Source organism: Ipomoea triloba, chromosome 4 (assembly GCF_003576645.1).
Source record: "Ipomoea triloba cultivar NCNSP0323 chromosome 4, ASM357664v1".
Taxonomy (NCBI): domain Eukaryota; kingdom Viridiplantae; phylum Streptophyta; class Magnoliopsida; order Solanales; family Convolvulaceae; genus Ipomoea; species Ipomoea triloba.
In genome coordinates this window covers 18,594,255-18,611,334 of record NC_044919.1, presented here as the reverse complement: position 1 = coordinate 18,611,334, position 17,080 = coordinate 18,594,255, and the positions used below count along the sequence as shown (strand labels likewise).

General features: G+C 37.2%; 2 protein-coding genes and 1 pseudogene across 2 annotated transcripts; 2 read left to right on the top strand and 1 right to left on the bottom strand.

Annotated features, from left to right (window-relative positions):
• The first annotated feature begins 332 nt into the window (after positions 1 to 332).
• On the top strand, positions 333 to 3,153 carry LOC116015924 (annotated as a pseudogene).
• A 4,165-nt stretch (positions 3,154 to 7,318) lies between these two features.
• LOC116017421 (probable galacturonosyltransferase-like 4) lies at positions 7,319 to 8,609 on the top strand. Its single transcript, XM_031258008.1, has one exon. The coding sequence runs from the start codon at positions 7,374 to 7,376 to the stop codon at positions 8,415 to 8,417; it is 1,044 nt and encodes a 347-aa protein (XP_031113868.1). The 5' UTR covers positions 7,319 to 7,373; the 3' UTR covers positions 8,418 to 8,609.
• Positions 8,610 to 9,174: 565 nt separating this feature from the next.
• On the bottom strand, positions 9,175 to 16,551 carry LOC116016756 (F-box/LRR-repeat protein 4). Its single transcript, XM_031257145.1, has 8 exons — positions 16,101 to 16,551; positions 14,235 to 14,471; positions 13,420 to 13,826; positions 12,856 to 13,041; positions 11,130 to 11,322; positions 10,881 to 10,957; positions 10,457 to 10,607; positions 9,175 to 9,964 (listed from the first exon to the last, which is right to left on the bottom strand). Exons 1-8 carry the CDS (start codon positions 16,365 to 16,367, stop codon positions 9,668 to 9,670), a joined length of 1,815 nt encoding a protein of 604 aa, XP_031113005.1. The 5' UTR covers positions 16,368 to 16,551; the 3' UTR covers positions 9,175 to 9,667.
• Positions 16,552 to 17,080: the final 529 nt, after the last annotated feature.

Genomic DNA, 17,080 nt, shown 5'->3' with positions numbered 1-17,080 from the left:
ATGCTGAAGAAAATAAAAGTAAAAAGGCGGAGGATTTTATATCGTGCCCATGCTATGATTGTAAAAATTTGAGAAGATATCGTAATTCTGACGTAGTGAAGGACCATTTGATACGCCGTGGCTTTAAGGAAGGGTACGATCGATGGATATGGCATGGTGAAAGCTTACCTCCTAGTACAAGTGTTAGTAAGAGTGAAGCTCATGTAGATAGTGAAACTCATGTAGAGAGTGAGACTCAAGCAAATAGTCAAACTCAGGCAGATAACGAGGAGAATAATGAAACTCATGTTAGCAATGACGAGGATGATGAAATTAATGACTGAATAGATGAAATGATGCATGATGTGCAGGGAGATTTTAGTGAAATGCCTCTTGAGTTTAGATGTTTGTTTGATAATGCTGAAAATCCTTTGTTCTCTGGGTGTACCAAATATACTAAGTTATATGTTGTGCTTAAGTTATATAATTTAAAAGCAAAGAATGGATGGAGTGATAAGAGTTTCACGGGATTATTAGAACTACTAAAAGACATGTTTCCTAGTGATAATGAACTTCCACATTCAACTTACGAAGCAAAGAAGTTGTTGTGTCCGTTGGGTATGGACATTGAGAGGATACATGCATGCCCAAATGATTGTATACTGTATTGGAAAGAATACAAAGACTTGCATGTGTGGCCAAAGTGTGGCACATCACGTTATAAAAGAAAAAATGTTGATGATGTGTGTGAGGGTAAGAAAGGTCCGCCAGCGAAAGTATTATGGTATTTACCCGTAATACCAAGATTTAAACGCATGTTTTCTAATCCAAAAGAAGCAAAAAATTTGCAATGGCATGCTATTGGGAGAAAAGATGATGGAAAACTAAGACATCCAGCCGATTCACCACAATGGATAAATATTGATAGGAGGTGGCCTGAATTCGGTACTGAAAATAGGAATCTTAGACTTGGATTGTGTACTGATGGAATGAACCGGCCCCTATGGTAACATGAGCAGTCGACACAGTACTTGACCTGTTCTATTAGTAGTATATAATCTTCCACCTTGGTTGTGTATGAAGCGGAAATACATCATGTTGTCGTTGTTAATATCAGGGCCTAAACAACCAGGAAATGACATAGATGTATATCTAGTGCCACTTATTGAAGATTTAAAGATGTTGTGGAATGAAGGTGTGCCGGTGTATGATGCTTATAGTCGAAGTAGTTTTACCTTACGTGCAATGATCTTTTGCACCATAAATGATTTTCCAGCTTATGGTAACCTATCAGGTTATACTTGTAAAGGAGCTAAGGCATGTCCTATTTGTGAAGATGAAACTCCTGATCTATGGTTGAGTAACAGTAAAAAGAATGTGTTCATGAGTCATAGGGCATTTCTCCCAAATGGTCGTCCTTATCAAAAGAAGAAAAAAGCTTTTAATGGAAAACTAGAGACTCGAGTAGCTCGTTTGCCTTTATCTGGACATGCAGTTTATGAGCGTGTTAAAAATGTTGATGTTGCTTTTGGCAAAACTTGTAAGACTACTCGGAAGACTCTCTGGAAAAAGAGGTCTATATTTTGGGATCTACCATATTGGAAGTATTTACAAGTTAGGCACTGTCTTGATGTGATGCATGTTGAGAAGAATGTTTGTGACAGTATTATTGGAACATTGTTGAACATTCAGGGAAAAACAAAGGATGGTATTAAAGCTAGAAAGGATATGGTTGAAATGGGAATACGAGAGAAGTTAACACCACAAGAATCGGGAAAACGAACATACTTACCTCTAGCTTGTCATACTTTGTCAAAAAAAAAAGAAAAAACAAGTTTTTGTGCATGTTTAAATGGTGTCAAGGTTCCTTCTGGTTATTCATCAAATATTAAAAAGCTTGTGTCAATGAAGGACCTTAAATTTCTTGGTTTGAAGTCTCATGATTGTCATGTGTTAATGCAGCACATGTTACCTATTGCTATTCGGGATATTTTACTGAAACAAGTTAGACAAGCTATAACAAAACTTTGTTTCTTTTTCAATGCTATTTGCATGAAAGTTGTTGATGTAGATGTGTTAGATGCTTTGCAGGCTGATGTGGTAGTTACTTTGTGTCAACTTGAAATGTATTTCCCCCATCCTTTTTTGATATTATGGTGCACTTGATTGTTCATTTAGTGAGGGAAATTAAGATTACTGGTCCTGTTTTTATGAGATATATGTATCTGTTTGAAAGATGCATGGGAATCTTGAAAGGATATGTGAGAAATAGATATCGACCTGAAGGAAGTATAATTGAAGGTTATAGTTCTGAAGAGATCATTGAGTTTTGTTCTGATTATTTAGCTGATGTTGAGTCTATTGGTGTTCCCAAACCTCGTCATAAAGGAAGACTCAATGGGAAAGGTACTATTGGATTAAATTATGTTCTTCCACCTTTGCACTTGCGAGATAAGGCACATCATCTCGTATTGAAACACCTTTCTGAGGTTCATCTGTACTTGGACCAACACATGTCCATGATAAGACAATAAAATCCTTCAAAGGGTGAAAGATGGGTAGTCATTGAACACAATCGCACCTTCATAAGATGGTTCAAAGATACTGTAATGAAATGAGCTATCTCAAGTGCCAAATAATGTCAGTGAAACCATCAAATGGGTAGCATATGGACCTGCTATGCTTGTGAGTTCTTAGGAAGGTTATGACATAAATGGATATACATTTTACACCAAGCGACAAGATGATAAGAGTGTAGTGCAAAATAGTGGGGTTACATAATTAGCAACAGCAACAGATTATTCAAGTGCTAAAGATACTAAACCGATTGATGCTGTTATGCCTTACTATGGTGTGATTGAAGAAATTTGGGAACTTGATTACAACATATTTAAAATTCCTCTATTCCGATGTAGTTGGGTTGATAATAGAAGAGGAGTTCGGACAGATGAGTTGGGTTTTATTTTGGTTGATTTTGATCGGTTAGGTTATCATGATGAACCATTCATACTTGCATCTCAGGCAAAACATGTGTTTTATGTTTTTGATCCTGTTGATAATAAGTGGTCAGTTGTTTTACAAGGCAAAAGAAAAATTGTCGGTGTTGGAGATGTTGTTGATGAAGAAGAGTATGATCATTTTGATGAAACTCCTCCATTTTCTATTTGTATTTAGTATTTAGTTTCAGAGGAAGATAGCCTTGAAATTAGCTACATGCGTAGTTATCATGAAGAAGGATTGTAAGATCAATAACTTGTTTATTGATATATATACCTTGAATTCTTGAAATGCTATATATATATAACTTGAAATGCTATATAACTTGTTTATTGATATATATACCTTGAAATTCTATATAACTTGAAATGCTATATAACTTGTTTATTGATATATATATTTTGCATGTGCAGGTATATATAGAAAATCATGAGTAGTGAAGAAAATCCTCCCGCACCTAAAAGAAGAGGTCCAACAACATGCAAAAAGTTGAAAAAGAAAAAGGGCGAAGGCGTATTGACAATCCATTTTGATGACTATGGTAGGCCGATTGGAGAATACGCCAAGCAGTTTACATCTTACATTGGGACTTTAGTTTGTCCTAAAGTAGATATCAACATCGACGGTTGGCACAATGTAGATCAACAACTTAAAGATATAATTTGGAACGATGTTAAGGTATTCAATAACTTTATATTAATTGTCAATTATTGATATACGTATATTTATCATAAATTGGCAGTACTTATGTTTATGTTGTTATTCAGGGACAATTTTTCATTGAAGATGATTCAAGGAGGAAGATAGTAATGAGAATTGCATCAACGTGATGGAGAGATTTCAAAAGTAGGTTGAAGCGTGAGCATCTTGACAAAAAACACCACCTCTATGAATCTCCCGTTCAACTCTATGAATACTTGAGTGAAGCGCAATGGACACAGTTTACTACACATCGCCAGAGTGAGGAGTTCCAGGTATCTTTATTTCATTTTATTATAAGTAGTTCATTAATTTTAGTTCAAGTGTTTTATTAATATTAACATATCATTGAAATTATAGGTGCTGAGTCAGGAAGCAAAGCAAATGCATGAATGTAATGAGCATCCACACTTCCTAGGTTCTGCTGGATATGCAGGTAAACGATCGGAGTGGATGATAGCAGACCCTCTATCTTCACAATCCTCTCTTGTGTCCAGTGATCACTATTTTGATTGGGTACGCGCAAGACTTAAGAAGTCAGAAGAAGGAAGTTATTACATTCCGAATGAGAAAACAGAGGAGGTGTTTCATAAAATTGTAAGTATTATTTCAAAACAATTTGTTATAAGAATATATAAGATTCATAAAAATACTAATACTTAGTTTTATCTTATTGGTTGAAACAGATAGAAAAATGTGATGAAGTTAGTCAAGGCACATTTCAACCAAATAGATATGATGACATACTGACATTGGCTCTTGGTACATCAGAGCAGAAATGTGGTCATGGTACTGTGAGAGGAGTTGGTTCATACTCGAGCATCAGACAAGTTTTTGGTAAACCGGAGTAGAAACAGCACACACCGAGTGGAGTTACGCCTACTGCTGAGGTAGAAAAGATGTTGGAAAAGTGTAGGCAAGCCACATTGTTAGAGGTGCAACCTAAGATTGACATGCTCACCCAGCAACTCAATATATTGATGAAGAACATGTCAGCCGCAAGCCAATGTCCACAAGGAGTTTCAGCTGGCACTCCTCAAAGTGGTTATGCGCCTTATGATATACCTCTGACCCGAAGCAGCTGTCATTTGGTTAATGCATATCCAGTAACCACAATTAAGGTAATATTAAAAATTATTTCATATTCAAAATATTATTTTCTTTTAAATTTAAAAAAGTGTAGTCTTGCACTATGTGGTCCCGATGGCAAGATGTTTATGGTTGCATAGGGTACGACTTACCCAACTACAACTGAGATAACAATAGTGGATAATGAGTCACTGTTACCTAACCATGTCAAAGTCATGGTAGATGAGGTGGTTATTGGTGCATAGTAGTACTGTCAAAGTGGGCCGAAGCCCGCGGGTTAGCCTGCACCCGCCTCGCAGTGGAGTGGGTTAGGGCTACAAAAAACATGGCCCGCTTCTCGGGCCTAACGGGCCTAGTCCGCTAAGGCCTGCGACCCGCGTCGGTTAACCCGCGCGGGTTGCCGGTTTGCCCGCGACCCGCAATGTTTTTTTAATATATATATATATATATATATATATATATATATATATATTGATGTGTACATAGTATACACTGTGTACTGTGTACACATCAATATATATTCATAAAGTACACAATACTTTGTGCACACATTATTATTATAAAAAAAAAAAAAAAAAGCCCGCGGGGCCCGCAAACCCGCACGGGGCGGCCTAGGGTTGTATGAATCCTAGCTCGCGGGCCTAACGGGCCGTCCCGCAAAAAGCCCGCCAAAAATTAGGCCCTCGGTGGGGTGGGCCGACTCGTTTTGACAGCCCTAGTGTAGAGGATTGTCTTCTCCCTGTGTTAGTGCAGCAGTATAAGACTTTGGATGATGTTGTTGGTACTCACACACAATGGCCTATTTATTTAGTTCCGTTGAATGAGGTATGCATTCTTATATTAGTTATTAATTAAATTAAATATCTGGATATATTTTAAATAGTAGTATAATTACAATTTTATGTTGGTAGGAAAATGTCAAAATAAGGTCACCAAGACAAAATAAGCCAATAAAAGACCCAAGTGTTGATCTATCTGTTGCTGCTACTCCTAGACTTGGGCCACTTGTAGGTGACAATGTGTTTATGCTTTTGGGGAAAAACTGCAAACGGCTAGTCAAGACCTTGACATCATTTCCTGGTGACAAAGAATACATTGATATGGATTTGGACCCGACAGTCTTCCATCATGGAAATGTCAATGGTGTTTTTGTGATAATAGAGGATATCAAGGATTTGCTAACAATGAATTGGCTAGATGTCTCGATTATACAAATGTTTATGATTTAAGTTTTAAATTATTCATTTGTTTTATATACATTTGTTATTTATTCTTATTGAAATTGGTTGATTTGTTATCTTTCAGGTTTTTGAATAGTCTGTGTAAGCAGTATGGAGTAACATCGATTGGGTTTGCATGTCCAACACAAATTTCAGCGGATATGGTCAACTTAAATTATGAAACCATTACATCATATTTGATTCATGTTATGGACACACATAAGGATCAACAATTCATATTGGCACCGTATCATCAACAGTAAGTCTTTTATTATACTATTTTATATAACTCAATAACTTTATTTGAAGTGTTTTATAATATTAGAATTTTAATATATATATATATATATATATATATATATATATATATATTTGTAAATGTAGAAATCATTGGTTGTTGATCGTGATTTGCATATACTTAAAAACGGCGTATGTATTTGATCCTTTGAAATGTGGGCGCACTCTTGAAGTCAAACCTAGTATGAATATGTAAGTAAAAACTTTATTATTAATATATGTATATCAAATGTTATTATTTTATTTATAAATTGATATAAGTGTTTATTATATTATTAATATAGGGTATTTCGATCCGTTCCAACAAATGGACGGGGTCTTAGAAGTATGATTTGGAAGGAATGCAAGGTATAAAGTTAAAATTAAAGTTTTAGTAAATATATATATATATATATATATATATATATATATATATATATGATACTAACCTTAGTGTTTTTTTTTATGGTTTTAATATGCTATTAACATGAAGTAATATATATATCTATATTTTGTAGTGTCCACAACAACCCGGAGGTGTTGAATGTGGATACTATACAATGCGATACATGTATGATATCGTTACCAAGTGTTCAATGGTTGATCGTTTAGATACGGTAAGTAATTTAATTAGAGCTATATATAGATAGAATATAATATAATATCTATTACTTGGATCATTTATCTATTTATTATTTTTAAAATGATATTAATATAATTATAACTTTTACCTTGGTAAGTTAGTCTCGTGGATAATAAAGACTAAAAAAATAGTATTAGAAAGGCGAAGTATAAGGAGAAATTGAGTAATCTCCATGCATATAATTTAGGAATTAAAAATTGCAATTTTGGAAATATAAAAGTTTCTATATATACCTATGATAAGAAATGAAAAATAGTTGGTAAGTATAATGTGAAAAGAAGGCAAGTCCGATCTTATCTCCAAGCCTCTCAGAGCAATCAAAGTCATACAACCAACTTTCCGTAATACAACAAGTATGACCACCATTTTCATGGCTATATTTCCTCAGTTTTGAAACCCATTTCTGGTGCTACACAAGAACATAGATAGCATACTGAAATATTTAGAGGACGGATTTGTGCGCAGGCCGGATGGCCTTTTGGAAACACAGATATCATTGTTTCCCAATCTTAGGCCTCCTGCCTCTCCTCCTTCTCTTGCACGCTGTCGCCATTCGCGTCCCCACGCCTTCTTCCCCTTCCTTTCGTGAGGCTCCCGCCTTTCGCAATGGCGACTCATGCACCTCCTCTCACCATAACAGCAGTACCGCCATCCACATTGTCATGCCATTGGACACCAATTACATACGAGGTACAATGGCTGCCATATTATCCATTTTGCAGCACTCCACCTGCCCTGAGAACGCCTTCTTTCATTTTCTCACCATCAACTCCGACCCCCAGATTCTTTCCATAATCAAATCCACCTTCCCTTACCTCGCCTTCACAATGTACCGTTTCGACCCTAACCGTGTCCGAGGCAAGATTTCCAAGTCCATAAGGCAAGCCTTGGATCAGCCCCTGAATTACGCCAGGATTTACATATCCGACATTCTCCCACAGGGTGTGGGGCGTGCCATATATCTAGACTCTGACATCATTGTGGTGGACGATGTGGCTAAGCTCTGGGCTGTGGACATGGAGGACAAAGTGCTGGCGGCACCCGAATACTGCCAGGCCAATTTCAGCAGCTATTTCACAGACCAAGCGTTCTGGTCGGACCCGGTGTTGGCCCGCACATTCAAGGGGCGCCGACCATGTTATTTCAACACGGGGGTGATGGTGGTGGACGTGGACAAGTGGAGAAAAGGAGGGTATACGGAGAAGGTGGAGGAATGGATGAGGATACAAAAGCACAAGAGGATATATCACTTGGGGTCTTTGCCGCCTATCCTATTGGTTTTTGCTGGTAACATTAAGGCGGTGGATCACAGGTGGAACCAGCACGGATTAGGCGGCGACAACTTAGAAGGGAAATGCAGAGGGCTCCATCCTGGACCTATTAGCCTGCTGCATTGGAGCGGTAAGGGGAAGCCGTGGTTGCGCATGGATGCTAGGAAGCCCTGCTCCGTTGATCTACTGTGGGCCCCCTACGATCTCTACCGTTCCTCTACGGTGCTTGCCTTGGAGGACTAGTAGTGAATAGTGAATGCAAACAAACAATACTTACTACTACTTAATTAGTCAGTTAGCACAAGGGTTGATATGATTATTATAGGAAGAAAGAAAACTACAACTACTTATTAATTAGGAATTAATTGCATGTCTGTGTGTGCATGTAGACCAGATAAGCACCAATCAAATCTCAACTGTGAATTTTTGTGACAACCAAAATCCCATCCCATTTCCCATTTCACGACTTGTAGCTAGCAACTAAGCAGTAGTTCATTTCTACTCTCAAGGTTCCAAACTAGAAGATTATGCTTCAAGTGCACAGATCCCTTTGACATTTAACTGTCTATTGCTCTGTCAGGTTGAAATGTGGAGCCATTAAGGTTGAGAATTCTATCTTTTAAGAGAAGAATCAACAAAATTCTGTAATTTAATTAATGGACTTAGTGTATTAGGCAGAGGCTGGAAAGAAAATCATTTTGTTACCCTGCCCTTTGATTTCTTAGCCACTAAACATTTTTGTACCTGCAATTAACAATTTCTATATATATAAACAAAATAACTTGATATGATAGCTACATGTACTGTTAACTGCAAATACAGAATGTGTCAACGTTATTTTTAGATCAGATCTACAATACAAGATAGACCTTGGTCCATGGTATAATTTGCCAATATTGTGCAAGGACAGAATTATGCCAAGGTCCACCTCTCACTTTCAAACCGCAATAGGAACATTATAACGAAATTGAAAATAATGATAACAATTCACACATTGCCGTTCGCACAATTTTTTTAAAAAAAAATATGTACAATATTCGCCCATAATTGTTTTTAAAAGCTTCACCACTTAGAAACTAAAAGAAAAACCCAAGTGATTTTGCAAATATATCGAGCTATATAATTTACATTTCTGTAGTTCTTAATATAAAAGGTATATTAAGGACACATAATAACAATACTATGTATGAAGATGTTTGACTACCAGGCCCTACTCCCTTCCCAGCAAACCCAAAAGAAGCTTCATTGAGGAAAAACTATAAAGAAATCTTCACCGACACCACACCATACCACACCACTGTAAAAGAGAAATCATCCCGGATACCTTATTACAACCTCAGGCTACTATATAAATATAATGCAAAAACTGGAACTTGGGGTTTCACCCACATCTAGCTCATACTAGCAGTCCGTCCATAAAAAGAATCATCTCGGCCAGTGCTTTTGTCCAACAAGGTGTTTTGGATAACAGTACTGTTGTCCGCATGGCAATTCTAAAGGTCAACACATAGATAGGAGATGATTGAGCCTGCTCTCCTTTTGGTCCTCGGGCTAACTTTCCACTTCTCTACTAGAACCTTCTTTATGTAAGCACAGCTTGTAATTACAGTGGCCACACCCGCTGTAGTAATGCCGGGGCAATAAACCATGTGGCAGGTTTCCAGCAGCGTGCACTTACTAACAAGATAGCTGAGACCTACATCTGTTATTTGACGGCAATGTGATAGAACTACATCCTTCAGCAGTGGACAACCTTCACCTAACTCAGCCATTGCCATATCCCCCAAATTCTGTCAACATTCAATCACACAACATTCTGTAAGTAATAACATAAACAACAGTAACAATTTTTAAAAAATCAGCAAATACAGTAACCTTTTTGTCCCCAAAAAAAAAAAAAAACCTTATATATTAAAGCTTAATTCAAATATGTGCATTAACATTGATATACAAGTACACAACAAACATATAACAGTAACCAATAATAGTGCACAGGCAGAGTTGACATTTATATCTGCCATAAAAGTGGTGCAAGTGAAATAAAAACAATGCTAAATCTAAGTTCACTTGTTTAACAAAACTCAGTTCCTAAATGCCCATCAGCAATCCATAATCATTAGACTTTGTCACATTGGATAAGCGCCTGATTGTCTATAATCACTGTGCAAATGAAAACTCTCACCAGCAGAAAACAGTCTAATCATACATGAAAAAATCATATGCAAATCCCAATCCCAACATACATCACATGTTTTGGTAGAGATGGGAAATAAGGGACACACCTGGAGAACACTCACATCCAAGTAACTTAGCTGAGGACAGCCTCTGGCAATAGCAATAATTCCAGCATCTCCTATATGGTGGCAGCCACTTACATTCAAATGACGAAGAGAGCAACCCTGGCCAATGGCAATGAGTGCTTCATCACCTACCCTGGATATTGAATAGAATTTGATGTCTAATTATAGCCAAACACCAATAGCAAGAATTGAAGGTGCCAAAACAAACTGGTGACCTAGAATAACTTAAACAAGACTTAAAATTGACGCACAGGCCACAACTTGAAAGCCAGTCTCGCTGATAAAATTTTACCTGATAACATAGATATCTGAGTGATTGTTGGATACTAACTTTTCAGACAATTATGCAGTATTGAAAAGAGAAGGCACATCTTTTAAATGACAAGGAGAGAAACAGATCACCTACCTGTCACAGAATCGAAGGCTTAGATCTGCAAGGAATTTACAGTTTTCGCCAACAGCTACTATTCCTTTATTCCCAACCTATACAAAAACAGATAAAAGAAACCATGCTATTGAGACAAAATGGAAGAAAGAAAGGGAAAAAATAACTTCAAGTTTCTGTGTGAAACACTAACAGCCTACTGCCTTCAATCATGTTATACCACAACTTGGAAAGATCAATGGCCAAAATGGATGATAAAGAAATGATTACCTCATAACAGCGGCGAATATGAAGCTTTTTCAGGTTCTTGCAGCCACTAGCTATACTACAAATTGCATCATCTCCAATACTTGCACAATCAACCAGATGCAAAGCTTGCAAAAACTTGCAGCCTTTGCCAATTTCACACAATGCATAGTTACCAATCCTTTGACAGTATAGCAAGGCCAATTCAGAAAGCTGCCTGCAGAATGCAGTTACAAAAAATCAAAAATAAAAATTGCCATTATTTTCAATGGATGCACACTGGTCACTGCCTGAACATGAAAAAACTTTACTTCACATTATCCTAGAATCAACAATCAATTATGATACAAAATCTCTGATGTTTTCCTAATCATACAGAGTAGAGAATAGTAGTTAAACAAATGACAGGAGAACTAACAATATTGCCTAGCTTCCTAATTACAACGGCTTAAAGGGAAACCAAAATTTTAGACCTATTTTAACCTGCAGCATCTTTTTTTTTTTTTCTTGCACCTATGAGTATCACTGGAAAATGGTAAGAGCAACAGCATCAAGAAGCACCACATTCATATGCATAACAGCATAAGCTTGCATATGAAATGTAATTTTCAAAATCTAAAGTTTATATATTCACCAATGCTTATTAACTTAAAATGGTCAAATCTTTATCACCTATTTGCAAGTCTAGCTAAAACATCTAAATTTAGCAATTTCCACGAACATTTGATTTTTTATTTTTTTACAATGTACACCAATCCTCTATAATGTCTAAAATTTATTCAACCCAGATTCATTATCAATTTGTTTTCTACCCCTATATTTCCAAAGATCCTTCTGCCCAAAAATGTTTCTTCATTCAGCAGCACCAAGTACCAACTAAACCCTAATTTGGATAGATGAGGTCTGTTCTGAGTCTGCAATGGGGTGTTAGTAAGAAGCACATTCCATGATAAATGTGACTTGAGTGAATGGGATTTTATCCTGCAGCAGAAAAACACGGGAATGACAAACTAATGGTGGTGGTGGCCTAAGTATGGATTAGAGTTGGGAGCTTTCAGGATGGTAGTATGTTGGGTTGGCTATGAGTTGCAACAAAAATCAAACACTAGCAGAATTGCAAAATTAAAAACTGTGGCTAAAATTAAAATAGCTCACGAAGATTTGAATATTTTTATTTAATAGGTCATGTCTAAGAGTACTACTGATCCTCTACTCTGATTGGTGGAGATATGCAGTATTAGAAATATTAATTTGAAACTTAATTTTCAAAATCTATAGCTTGTGAGTTAACTAACGACTAACAATACACGTTCTCCCTTACTTCTCATCCTGGTAGAGAGGCATAGAAACAAGCAATCAAATTAAGCATATATATAAGAGATCAACCACATATGCAAAAAAGAACTATCCTTGTTAAAATTGGCAAATCTGGCATATAATTTGTGGTCTATACTGGAAAGCAAACCTTTTCTTGCTTATCAACTCATAGTACTTCCAAGCCTCAAGCATATCAAAAGCAGTAGATCACTTGAAGAAATTCAAAGGTTTAATAGAAAAGAACCTTCCAACTATAGAAGTGCTTGATGTAAAGATTTGTCAAACTGAACAAACAGCCAAAATATAAGTGCAGATGACCCACATCAAGCATGATGCAGATAATCAGTCAGAAACCCATAAAATCCATGACCAGTCAAATAGTAAACATAATAACAAAAAAATTTATCCACTAAAGGAAAAGGAATGAGCGTACGTGCAAGATCTTCCGATGGACTCAAGCCCAAAGGTTCCTATATTGTGACAGCCATTAACTTCAAGATGTGTAAGCCCAGAACAACCTACTGCCACTGCTTCTAAGCCTTTGTCACTTAAGAAATTGCAATCATTCAGTGTGAGACTCTTTAACCTCTTACACCCTTTCCCGATAGCACATAAACTCCTGACACATAAGCATCAAAATTACAGATGAGATGATTTAAATCTCAACTTTTCCTTCTAAAGTTGAAGTTATATCTTCAGTAGTTCAGTTAGACTTCACAAACAGAAGATGCATATAAATGAAACAGAGGATTCACCACATTATTGACAGAACTTTGTTTAGGGATGAAGAAGCTAACCAAATGTTAAAAAAATACGAGTGAAATAAAAGGTGGAACACAAATGGGGATATTGGTCATACAACTTAAAAAGAATTAACAACAAATAAATAGTGCAGGCCTTTAGGTGAACACCAATCTTGGAACATTAAGCTACAACATAAATTAATCAAAAACATTAAATAATAATAATAATAATAATTTATCCACAAGCAACTCACTTATCTGTGAATATCTGGAAACTGTATAAAGCCAATATCTCCAATGACAAACAGGAATTGCCAACACCTTGCAAAGCCTCATCAGAAACATTAACACATTGTAGCTTCAATGTTTGCAAAAGAGGGCATCCTTGGGCAACAGCAAGTACGCCTTTGTCCCGGATAAACTCTGAGTCTAATGATAACATCTCAAGAGATGTGCAATGTGACCCAACAGCTTCTAAGGACTTGTCGGTTATCTTTGCACAAGCAGCAACACCAAGTGATTTTAGTGTCTTTGCACAACCAACCACCAAGGAAACTAAGCCACTATCAGTTAGGCCTTCACAGAACCGCAAATTCAAATCCTCAAGTTGCTTGCAGAACTCCCCAACAGCCGCTATACCTTGATCTCCAATATAGCAACCCTTCAAAAAGAAATATGTCAATGAATGCAGGTACAGTGTTGCCTCATAGCATAAGCAACCCTTCAAAAAGAAATATGTCAATCAATGCAGGTACAGTGTTGCCTCATAGCATAAGCAATACTTCAGCCATGGCAATATGGCATTGTTGAAGAAAGCAAAGCAAAAGTAACATGGGTGGAAAATTAGTCAGCCTCAAAAGCTTACTACCAAAATAGTCTGATAAAATAAAATAAAATTGTGCTTGGCACAGAACATGTAGGCTTTGTAACTTAACATAGCTAAGTGATATGCTCAATTACAATAAATGTTGTACCGAACAATATTCAAAATGCCAATGAATTGAAATAGATCAACAAATTTGAGACTTGGTGTACAGCCTAGCTTCAAGCCTTCAACAACAGAGAATACCTGTAAATCCAAAGCCTTCAATGATTTACAATGTTCAGTGATAGACCGCAATCCCACATTTGTTATATTGGAGCACCATATTAAGCTCAATGTTTCAATCTTACTAAAGCCCTCACCAACAGCAGTCAATCCAGCATCTGACAGACAGAACGACTGTGTCCCATTGTCTTCAGACCCTGTTTCTCCATTCTCGGAGTAAAACTCAGATTCAAGAGCATACTCAGTAAGTCGTCCTCTCTACATAATGAGAAAAAGAGAATAACACATTTAGACAAATGGCAAACATCCAGGTGTGAAAGCCCATACATGTATTTCCAAATTTAAAGTTAAGAAGCTAATTGGTAGAGATTAAAGCCCTGTTTGGTAAATGGTTGTTAGCTGATTGGGTTTGAGGGTATAATTAGTTGATAACATTAGTTGATTGTAAAAAAGTGTTTGGTAAATTAGTTGTTAGCTGATAGCTGTTTGGTATAATTTCTTTTCTCAAAAAGCTAATTGAAAAAGTTGCTTTGAGCAACTTTTGAATTTTAACATTTTGGAGTTACAAAAAGTTGATTAACCAAAAACTTATATTGATTTTTAACCAAGTCAAATAGCTAATAGTGGTCAAATAAGCCAAAATTGGCTTATAGATTAACTATTTTACCAAATAGGGCCTAAATAAAGTAGTCCCAAGGTTTATCCAGGCGTCGCCTAGACGACGCCTAGGCGTCTGGGCGGTCGAGAACGGTCGCCTAATCTGCTCGCCTCGCCTAGAACAAAACGACCGGAGGAAGTCGCCGGAAACAACCGCACGCGTCGGCGCGTGATGGCGGAGCAGTTCGGAGACTGTGGCGCGTGACGGCGCGTGAGCCCTCCAATGGCGACCGGACTTCTTGTAGTGGTGTCGCCGCTGCTCCCTAAACCCAGCCCAAGCACTGACTTTTACCTCCGATCCCAGTTTAAAGGTTGAAAGCTATATATTCTATATTTTCCCTGTACATATCTAGTCTGATTTTTCTATGTCTCTCTGTGTATATATATACATACATAGAAAGAAGGACTCTTGAGCTGCCCAATATAGTGCAAGTCTCAAGGAACAAGTCCCAATGAACTTTTGGGTTGCTCAATGCAATACAAGTTTTAAGGAATATTAATATGGCATTTGATATTTAATATTAATTGGTTTAATTCTGAATATATATATTACTCATCGCCTAGGCGTTGCCTAAGCGGTCAACGGCATCTCGCCTAGAAAGTCCGCCTTGATAACCTTGAGTAGTCCATAGAGACAAATGCACAAAATGGAGCTATCAACTGAATTTCACCGGTAGCCTACTCTACAGAAGCTACCGACTGAGAATTATGTCGACATGATATATCAAGCATCAAACTTTTAAAGATTAGGCTTGATGAAGTGGCCAAGTGCTCACTACTCAGCTCAATGGTTAAGTTCAGAAGTTCAAGCCTAAAGCACTACACAGCATTGTTGAAAACATAGGTAACGGACGAGTACATGTCCCTTCCTAGGACCTACATTATGAGGGAACCTTGCACACTAGTACAGAGAGTGTCACACTCCACCAATTCCAAAGTTCGCACTCCTCAAAATTAATCTAGCAGAAGTTCAAATTTTTGAACCCAATAACTTATTAGTGGCCATATAGCGTGAACAATTAAAATAAATCAAATAAAATCCCCTGGCTCTGTCTAAAGATAAAATCCTTTCCAAAATTTAGGTAGAATGATCCCAATCTTTAAAATCCCACATTCATATTCATACATATTAACTAACTTGTCCAAAATCTCAGCCAAATTCAGAGACATACATACGAAAATCAGAAGAAATTATTAAAATTAGGTAGATTTGAGAATCAGAGGACTTACAAACTGGACGGGAAGAGGAACGGACAACCGTTCATCGATGAATACGTTACGGACATTGGGAAATCGGCGAGCAAGGAGCTTGACGAGGGCGTTGGGGCTTCCGGAAGCGCCAATCCTCAAGGATTCACGGCTGAGCCGCTCGAGGCGGAGCCATCTCTTGCAGACGAGCGAGCAGGCGTCACGGCTCGATTTCGAATCGAGCCGACAGAGGATCTCAACGATCAGCTCATCGGGTAGAGTCGAATTTATCCAGTCGTGGCCCCTCATTTACAGATATTCCTCAGCAATTATACCGTTATATGCACACATACATACAAAGATGATGCGCATATAAATACAGGAACGTGTATGTAACTATGGAAGCTATACTCTGATTTTCAGATTTTCATACACACAGACAGATAGACAGCAAGAGCGAGAGAGCGAGCCGTAGAAGGTTTTTCTGGCAATCAATGGTAAAGGATCAAACGAATCGGCAAAAGGCCTAAAGCTCTTTGACCATTTTACCCTTGACTCTATCCACATTTACCACTCTCACGAGTTATTTTAGAAAAAAATGCCCAAACATTTATGAGCAAACTCAAAAAATCGAATTATGTTGATTTTTTTAAGATTGAAATTACTCCGTATAATTGTTAGGATATATATACGGAGTAACTATTATTATGCATATAATTGGGTATAATTTTCTTGAGAGATAACAGTTTTATATTAAACTAGTTTTATAGGAGGCATGCTTTTTCTTATATAGAGGATAAGATCAAGCAACGGATTGTGTCATGGAATAAAAGACTACTCTCGCAAGCAGGGAAAGAGATCTTGTTGAAAAGTGTAGCTCAAGTCATGCCTACTTTTTCAATGAGTGTGTTTCTGTTGCCTGAGTCGGTTTGTTCTTCTATTGAGAGAACCATGAACCAGTATTGGTGGGGCTCTGGGACTGTGGCAGAGAGAAGGATACATTGAAAAGCTTGAGACCGGTT

Bases quoted from the DNA above. Each gene is read 5' to 3' on its own strand.
- LOC116017421 (XM_031258008.1), top strand. From the start codon at position 7,374: ATGGCCTTTTGGAAACACAGATATCATTGTTTCCCAATCTTAGGCCTC.
- LOC116016756 (XM_031257145.1), bottom strand. From the start codon at position 16,367: ATGAGGGGCCACGACTGGATAAATTCGACTCTACCCGATGAGCTGATC. The intron at 13,827-14,234 runs GTATTCTCTGTT...TTCTTTTTGAAG, and splicing joins TGAAGGCTTTGGATTTACAG to GGTTGCTATATTGGAGATCA. The intron at 9,965-10,456 runs GTGTGTCCCTTA...GAATGTTGACAG, and splicing joins TGGATGTGAGTGTTCTCCAG to AATTTGGGGGATATGGCAAT.